The sequence below is a fragment of the Choloepus didactylus genome, chromosome 8, assembly GCF_015220235.1.
Source record: "Choloepus didactylus isolate mChoDid1 chromosome 8, mChoDid1.pri, whole genome shotgun sequence".
Taxonomy (NCBI): domain Eukaryota; kingdom Metazoa; phylum Chordata; class Mammalia; order Pilosa; family Megalonychidae; genus Choloepus; species Choloepus didactylus.
Window position 1 is genome coordinate 741957 of NC_051314.1, and position 8212 is coordinate 750168.

The 8212-nt window shown below is 68.5% G+C and overlaps 1 protein-coding gene across 3 annotated transcripts; it reads left to right on the top strand.

The window, feature by feature from the left end:
• Positions 1–1147: 1147 nt before the first annotated feature.
• Positions 1148–7708, top strand: MAPK11 (mitogen-activated protein kinase 11). 3 transcript variants are annotated; one of them, XM_037847069.1, is made up of 12 exons: positions 1148–1540; positions 3926–4055; positions 4350–4408; positions 4483–4594; positions 4680–4709; positions 4807–4854; positions 4927–5041; positions 5377–5448; positions 5607–5686; positions 6100–6178; positions 6251–6424; positions 6577–7708. In XM_037847069.1, exons 1-12 carry the CDS (start codon positions 1356–1358, stop codon positions 6654–6656), a joined length of 1164 nt encoding a protein of 387 aa, XP_037702997.1. In that variant the 5' UTR covers positions 1148–1355; the 3' UTR covers positions 6657–7708. The 3 variants fall into 3 exon arrangements, with proteins under 3 accessions (XP_037702997.1, XP_037702999.1, XP_037702998.1); XM_037847071.1 differs by lacking the exon at positions 1148–1540 and adding an exon at positions 1688–2013 and having other exon boundaries at positions 3990–4055; XM_037847070.1 differs by lacking the exon at positions 1148–1540 and adding an exon at positions 1795–2013.
• The last annotated feature ends 504 nt before the right edge of the window (positions 7709–8212 follow it).

The following is an 8212-nucleotide window of genomic DNA, read 5'->3' on the forward strand; positions in this document are numbered from 1 at the left end:
TGGGCTGGACATGGGGTCCCAAGCCCCCCTGCCCCGCCCCCCTCTGTGTTCTTCCTCAGGTCAGGCTCTGTCCTCCCTGGCCCTCTGCCTGGACCCCTCAGTGCAGATCTCCAGGGAGGCCTTCCCTGGCTGCCCCCTTCCCTGGTGGATGGTCCCTAAGCCCTCACACAGTCACCCCAGTGTCATCCACCCCCTCAGGAGGCACCTGGGTCTGGGTGGGGACCTTGTCAGCCTGGGCAGGGCCCACTTGGTTTGGCTGGGGGTGAATGGGTCTCCACCCGGCCAGGACTCCTGCAAGGAGGCAGCTCAGGCCCAGGTCCCCTCTGACCGGGGATTCTCGGGGAGCTGTGGGGGGCGGGGCTGGCTGGAAGGGCGGGAGCCGGCGCCAGGGGAAGGCTGACAAAGGGCTCGGCTCCCGGCGCGGTTCCCACGGCCTGGAGGCCCCACACGGCCTCTGTCTCCTTTCACTGAAGCTCCATTAACTTCATACAAAACCTCCGCCTGCCTCGGCTGGTCCCGGGAAAAGCCTCCCTCGGGGCAGGGGCCCCCGGGAAGGCCCAGAGCGGGGAGGCCCAGAGCATGGTGGCTGCGGCTGGGGTGTCACTGTCTTCATCCCCGCCCAGGGGCCCTGGCACTGACACCCGCTCCTCCACCGAGGGGAAACTGAGGCCTGGCGAGGCTCAGAACTTGGCCCAGATCACGCTAGAGCGGCCAGCGCAGCCGGGACTCAATCCCTCATCTGTTGGCTCCTGCTGGCTGCAGTGTGGCTTTGCCCAGCAGAGGGGTCAGTTTGCTTCGAGCTACGGGGACATATAAAGTTTCATTTGGTGGCCATTGTTTAAAAGCCAAAGGAAGTCACATTAAAAAAAAAAAAAAAAAAAACCCACTTCGGATTTTAGCTTCTTTTGAAAAAGTAGAAGTTTGAGCAACTCTGGGTCTGAATTCCACTTTCCCCGGAGGGCTGCAGCCCCGCTGGGGGCCCCGGCTGCCCCCCAGGCCCCCCACTCACCGCAGCCGCGCCTGCGGAGAAAAGCGTCTCTCAACCCCAGGCTGCGTTTCAAGCGGAAGCCCCGGGCTAGTCTCGGGGACCAGGAGGGCACCCCGACCTGTTCGCGTTCGAGCGGCCTCGTCTTCCAAGAAGAAACGCGCGCGCCCGCAGACCCAGCCCCTGCCACCCCGGTGGCCCCGCACTGCCGGGGAAAGTCAGGTGGGCTTCCTGGAAGAGGCGACAGCTCGGGGAGGCGCATTTCAGGAGGAGGGACGGCGCCGGACACCAAGAGGAGGCGGCATTTGGGGGCGGCTCCCTCGGGCCCAGCCGCGCGAGCGCCCCGGGGCCGCGGCTGTCCCTGGTGCTGATGCTGGGCCTCCGCGCGCGCCGGGGGGATGCCGGCGCCTCTCCGGGCGGTCCTTTCCCCATGAGCACGAGCGCCCACGTTCGTCCGGGACTCCTCGATTCGGGCGGTTCTGCCTCGTTTCCCGGGGCAGCGCCAGGAGTCACCCCACACCTGCCCGCTCCCTGCGGCCCTGACCTCGGCGGGAGGTGAGGGGGCCGGGGGGGTAGACGGCGCGGCATCCCGGGCCCCGGGGCTCCAGCTGCCCGTGGGGGCCGCGCGGATCGGGCGGGCCGGGGGTGTGCGGGCCCCAAGCCGGGGGTCTCGGGAGAGGCGGGGGGGCGGAGCCCGGGGAAGGGGGCGGCGGGATCGGTTCTCGCCCCCCCGCCGGCCCCGCCCCGGGAGGGGGAGGGGCGGTCTGGCTTCCGCTCCGCCGGCGCCTCGGAGGGGCCGGAAGCTGCGCGTTTGTCTCCGGGAACCCCCGCCCTCCCCGCCCCCCCGGGCCCCAGGCCGGGAAGCCTCCTCGCCGCCTCCTCCCGCCGCCGGGCTCGGCTCGGGCTCCGGACATGTCGGGCCCCCGCGCCGGCTTCTACCGGCAGGAGCTGAACAAGACGGTGTGGGAGGTGCCGCAGCGGCTGCAGGGCCTGCGCCCGGTGGGCTCCGGCGCCTACGGCTCGGTCTGGTAGGGGCGGGGCGGGGGAGGCCGGGGGCGTCGGCGGGGGGGGGGGCATTGCCCGCGGGGCGGGGCCTCTCCCTGCCCCCGCCCCCTGCTCGCTCCAGAGCAATGAATGGGGGGCGGGGGGCGTGCAGGAAACTTTCCTGCCGGATCCCGCACCCGGGAGGGGGCGTCGCTTCCCGGCCCCCGCCCCGGCCCGAATCCTGCGGCGTCACAGCCCGCGGGAGGGCGGGTCTCCCGGGCCCCTCCACGCCTGCGCCGCATCCTCAGTCAGGGGTCCGGCAGTCCCCGGGGTGGGGCAGATGCCACCCTCCTGCCCGGGTGGGTGCTTCTGTTTGGAAAGGGGGGCGCCTACCGGGGAAAGGCTCTCCTCTAAGGCTGGCCTCAGCTCCCCCGTGGGTCCTGCACTTCCATCGTTGTTGGAGGGGGTGCCGGCTCCGGAGGGGGCTTAGGCCTGAGCGGAGGGGCTGCATCCAGCCCATTTCTGCCCCAGGCAGGGGAGCTCAAAGGACGGCCCCACAGCTTGGCCTGGAGGAGCCGGGATGGGGGCAGGTCCCGGGCAGGCACCAGGGGCTGGAGGGAGCTTAGTCTGAGTGTTACAGGGAGCCCTGCGTTGCAGTGTGATGTTGCCAAGGAGGCTATGCACAGGTGCGGTATTGAGAGGTCCCCCACCCCACCCCCAGCAGCAGCGGGGTGCTCACTGACGCTGGTGCCAGGTGGCTGCCAGCCACTCCGTGGCTTTGTTCCAGGCCTCGTGCAATATTAGGGACCTTTAGGACCCAGGACTGCCTGGAGCCCCTGGGGAGGCAGAGGCCAGGGACAGGACAGCTACTTGGGGTCCGCCGGGCTGGGATCTCTGAGCTGTCACTCACTGGCCTCCGGAGCCCAGGCAGGCTGTTTCAGCCATTCCAGCCGTGGTGGCATGACTGGTACCCCTGCCATGGCTGGGGACAGGATGCCGGTTCCCCCACTCCACTGTGCAGACACAATTAGGCAAAAGGCTTTGCTGCCCAACATGAGGGGCTACCTCCCCCTCCCAGGGACTGATTCACACCTTCCTAAGTGAGTCATGCGGTGCAGGGATGCTCAGGTGCCTACCCAGCTCTCCTCCGCCTCCAGCTCCCCTCTCGGCCCCACCAGCAGCCGAGGCCCAGGTGCAGCCAGTGCAGCAGTGGCAGGGGTTGGGGGTGGGGGGCTGAGGCTCCACTCGCTCTTCCTGGGTTTGTGTGTGAGAGAGAAAGCGAGAGATCAAGTCCAGGAGATAGGAGGCGAGCAGGAGAGAGGGAAGGGACTCTGGTTCAGACAGAGGCACTGCGGTGAGCAGGGCCCTGGAGGGCCCCAGAAACCACAGTTGTGGGGACCATGGAGGGTGGGGTGACCCTGTCCCGTCTGTGTTTAAAAATGACGCTGAGGCTCCCAGGCAGATAGATGGTGAGGAGACTGTCAGAAGCCACTCACTTCTGGACATTTGATCCAGTCCAGTTTTTCTGTTACAAATAATGATGCAATAACCACGTTTGGCCAAATTTCCCTCCATATTTTGAACATTCCAAGGATGAGTGCCTAGAAGAAGCACTGCAGGTCAGGAGGGTTTGGAGGGCCTGTGGTGCGGGAGAGGAGCGGTTCCTGTGAGAGGCCTAAGGGGATAAGGGCCTAGGCATCATGTCAGTAAGGCTCGCACCAGCCCTGTCCTCGCCCCCGGGGCCCTGCAGCGAGTAAACGCACAGAGGCCGCAGCCCCAAGGGGGCGAAGGGAGGGGAACGGGAAGGGGCGCCCTGGGTGGAGGCGAGCCGGGCCCCTGTCCTCAGAGGAGCGGCCACGCCTGGGCTAGAGCTCCGCGGGGCGTTGCGGGGTCCAGGGGCCGAGAGCCAAGGTGAAGGGGCCGGCGCCGGGGCGGCCTCACTCGCCCGCCTTCCAGCTCGGCGTACGACGCGCGGCTGCGCCAGAAGGTGGCGGTGAAGAAGCTGTCGCGCCCCTTCCAGTCGCTGATCCACGCGCGGAGGACGTACCGCGAGCTGCGGCTGCTCAAGCACCTGAAGCACGAGAACGTGAGCCAGGGCGGGCGGGCCAATGGGAGCCCAGGGAGCCGAGGGGGCGGGGCCAGCGGGGGCGGGCCGATGGAGCGGGCCAATGGGAGTGGGAAATGCCGTGTGGAGGGGGTTGGGGCCCACGGTCCCTTTCCCGGGGGCGGGGCGTCTGCATGAGGGCGGGGCGTCTGCGCGAAGGGGAGGGGCGTCTGCATGAGGGCGGGGCGTCTGCGCGAAGGGGCGGGGTTAGGGGCCCCCTGGGGCTGCCCTGCGGTGGGGTGTCGCCGCCGGGTCTGACAGCTCTCCCCCCGCCAGGTCATCGGGCTGCTGGACGTCTTCACGCCGGCCGGGTCCATGGAGGACTTCAGCGAAGTGTGAGCGGTCGGGAGGCGGCCTCGGGGCGGGCGGCCTCCGGGCGGGCTCTCTCCTGACCCCGACTCCTGGCCAGGTACCTGGTTACCACCCTGATGGGGGCCGACCTGAACAACATCGTCAAGTGCCAGGCGCTGAGCGACGAGCACGTGCAGTTCCTCGTTTACCAGCTGCTGCGCGGGCTGAAGGTGTGTGCTGGGTGGCGCCGGGCTCTGGGGGTGCAGGGTCCAGTCGGGGCGGGCGGCCAGAGACGCCTCCATGTTCTCCCCACAGTACATCCACTCGGCGGGCATCATCCACCGGGTAGGTGGGCCTGCGCGTGGGCCCTGTGGCCCTGGGTGGGCTCATCGGACATGGCGCCCAGTGTCCCCTGCGGCTCACGACTCCGTGCCCCCGGCAGGACCTGAAGCCAAGCAACGTGGCCGTGAACGAGGACTGCGAGCTCAGGGTGAGGGGCCGGCAGGGTGGGTGGGGCAGGCGGCCAGGCAGGTGCTGAGCGCTGTCTCTGTGGCCACCCCAGATCCTGGACTTTGGGCTCGCCCGCCAGGCGGACGAGGAGATGACCGGCTACGTGGCCACACGCTGGTACCGGGCCCCCGAGATCATGCTCAACTGGATGCACTACAACCAGACAGGTGGCTGTGCGGCCAGCGCCCTGGGCAACCACATCCTGCTGGGGCCACGGTGGGCAGAGCCCTGGGAGGGTGGCAAAGCTGTGGGGCCGGAGGTCACGCACCCCTGGGGGTCCTTCCCGACTGTGGGGTGAGGCAAGGGCTGCGACAGGCATGCAGAAACAAACCTTCGGGCTCCCTCAGCACTGCGGGTCTGCGGTGACCCCTGGGCCCTCTGGCTGGAGCGAGGCCCTCCCCACACCAGGGTTGGGCCTGAGTGTGACTGAGGGGCCCCTGGGCTGGCAGCCCCCAGAGGAGGGCCCCCCAGGCTGATGGCACTGCCTCCCCCAACCCCGCAGTGGACATCTGGTCTGTGGGCTGCATCATGGCGGAACTGCTGCAGGGAAAGGCCCTCTTCCCAGGAAACGACTGTATCCTTGGCCCCGCGGGGAGCGGGTGGAGCCAGGACCCCTCCTGCAGAGGCTCTGGCCCTCCCTGGCCGGCCCGCTGTCTCCCGCTGGAGGGCAGCAGGCTCGGGGGGGCTAGGGGAAGGGCCCTGCTGGCCTGTGGGTTTCCTGAGCTCAGGCAGACATTGACCAGCTGAAACGCATCATGGAGGTGGTGGGGACCCCCAGCCCCGAGGTGCTGGCAAAGATATCTTCAGAACATGTGAGTCGGCGCCCCCCAGCGCCCTGGGCTGATCAAGGCTCCGGGCACTCTGGGGAGTGCCGTGGGAAATGGGCTTCATATGGGGGGCGCAGGGCACTGTGGGGTGGAGCCCGGGGAAGGCAGCCCGCCCCTTCGGGGGACATGGGTGAGCGGGGAGGATATTCCTGGCCAAGGGACAGTGAGGGCACAGCCCGACACTGACCAGCACTCCTTGGCCAGGGGCAGTGGGGGTGGAGGAGGGGTCGGGAGGCTCAGGGCTGCAGGCCAGGGCCTGGAGCAGAAGCGGGTTGAGGGGGGAGAGGTCTCTGGCCTGCCAAGGGCCTGGGTCTGGGGTCTTCTCTCGGAAGTCCCTGCTCTGTCTGGAGCCTGAGGTAGGGGGTAAGCAGCCCCCGTGGCCCCCCATGTGCCCCCAGGCCCGGACGTACATCCAGTCCCTGCCCCCCATGCCCCGGAAGGACCTCGGGAGCCTGTTCCGCGGAGCCAACCCCCTGGGTGAGGACGTGCCCGGGGCTGGGCGGGGCCCCCTCGGACCCGGGGCTGGGCTGACCCCTCTCCCCGCTGCAGCCGTGGACCTCCTGGGGCGGATGCTGGTGCTGGACAGCGACCAGCGGCCCAGCGCGGCCGAGGCCCTGGCGCACGCCTACTTCAGCCAGTACCACGACCCGGACGACGAGCCGGAGGCGGCGCCCTACGATGAGAGCGTGGAGGCCGCGGAGCGCACGGTGGACGAGTGGAAGGGTGGGCAGCAGGCGCCTGGGGGCAGCTCCCCCACGTGGCCGGGAGTGGGGTGCTGGGCGGGCCGGGAGCTGGAAGGAGGCAGCTTTCAGGGGGCGGCCGCCCCAGGCCTGGACTGGGCGGCACATGCTGACCCTGCATCCATCGCCCCCCAGAGCTCACCTACCAGGAAGTCCTCAGCTTCAAGCCCCCAGACCCTCCACAGCCACCCAGCAGCCTGGAGATTGAGCAGTGAGGGGCCACCCGCCAGCCACACCTGGACTCCTGGAGGGGCCTTCCCGCATCCTGGCCCAGGACCCTCTCGCCTGCTCGGCATGCCCAGTGGGATTTGCACACACATGTGAAGGCACCAAGCGTGTGCCCACACGTGTGTCTGTGTCCTCGGCTCACACCCCCCAGCCATCGGGGTCTCCCTCTGGATCTCACAGTGGCGGTTCTGGATGCCACAGGGGCTGTCCCCCAGGCTTGTGTCTGTCTGTCCCCTGCTCTTCTTTGTGTCCGGTGCGAGTTCGCCAGGGCCCCCTGGACTCACAGGGAGGACCCCAGTGGTCAGAGCTGCTCAGCCATGAAGGGGGTCTGCCTTAGGAGGGCTGAGACCGCCAGTGCCCTCCAGGCTGCACAGGATTTCCCTGGCGGGCCGCAAGGCTGGGAAGCCACAGGCATCAAGTCAGAAAAGCTGTCCGGGGCCCGTGTGTTCACCTGTGCTGTCTGGGCACACGTGTGCTCCTTGCATTTATATGTCAGGGCGTGTGCAGATGTGTGCTGGCATGTGTGAATCTGTGGGTGCCCAAGAGCCCATGACCAGCAGGAGACCAGAGTGGGACCGCCCCTCCCTCCCACTGGGCACCCATAAGGGGCTCGTTGGACCCAGGGGCACCTGCTTGAGCAAATGCCTGGGCTTTCCCCTGGGGATCTAGGGAGCCATAGCAGGTTCCTGAGTGAGGGAGTGCTGCCAGCCAGTGAGCTGGGGTGAGGGAGGACCAGTGCCCGTCCTGCAGCCTTGAGGCCACTAAGGTGGGCAGTGGACACGGACTTACACGCAGACACTGTGGCCCCTGAACCTTGGCCACAGCTGATGAAGAAGCCCCCGCCAGCCCTCTTCCTCTGCCCGCCCTCGAGGCCCTGCAGCTCGGTCCATGGATCGCCTCGGCCCCCTCCTCCCAGAATGGAGCTGACTGACAGCCTCTGCCTGGGGACTGGACGGTGACTCCCTATGTCGTGGGGCCGCGGGGGTCCGGATGTAAAGTGCCTGCACACAGGGGTGCTCAATAAAGGGCTTCCCTCCTGCCCTGCTGGTGTCCAACGTGTCAGGCCCCCTGCCCTCGCCGTCCCCACCTCCGGGCGGCTCTCCGTGCACCGCGCCCACCCTGGCCCGGCCCATCGGAGCCCTAGTTGACACGCTGCCTGGCAGGGAGGCCGGCCGGGGGCCTCTGGGGGCCTCTGCTTCTGCTCCAGGGAGTCTGGGCCTTTCCTTTCTAACGCCCAACAGCAAGGGTGGTGTGGGGGACAGGGAGCTGCTCTCAACCTGGGACTCGCGGGGACACCCTCAGCTGCCCCCTCCCACCACTCACTGCAGCTCCCACCTGGGGGGGCTGCGGGCTGACCCTGGCCCTGGGCCACAGGGTCGGGGAGGACCGGCTGGGGGCTGGAGTCCAGAGGCCTGGGGTCCCAGGGAGCCCCAGGGACAAGGCTGGCCAAGGCCAGTGGGGGTGGGGTGGGGGGAGGGAAGGGAGCAGATCAGAGGACCTCATCCCACTTTGGGGTTCTGGTCTGTTAGGGGGAACCGGGGGG

Coding starts and splice junctions, on each gene's coding strand:
- MAPK11 (XM_037847069.1), top strand. CDS start 1,356: ATGCTGGGCCTCCGCGCGCGCCGGGGGGATGCCGGCGCCTCTCCGGGC. Junction 4,056..4,349: donor AGCACCTGAAGCACGAGAAC/GTGAGCCAGGGC, acceptor TCCCCCCGCCAG/GTCATCGGGCTGCTGGACGT. Junction 5,687..6,099: donor CAAAGATATCTTCAGAACAT/GTGAGTCGGCGC, acceptor ATGTGCCCCCAG/GCCCGGACGTACATCCAGTC.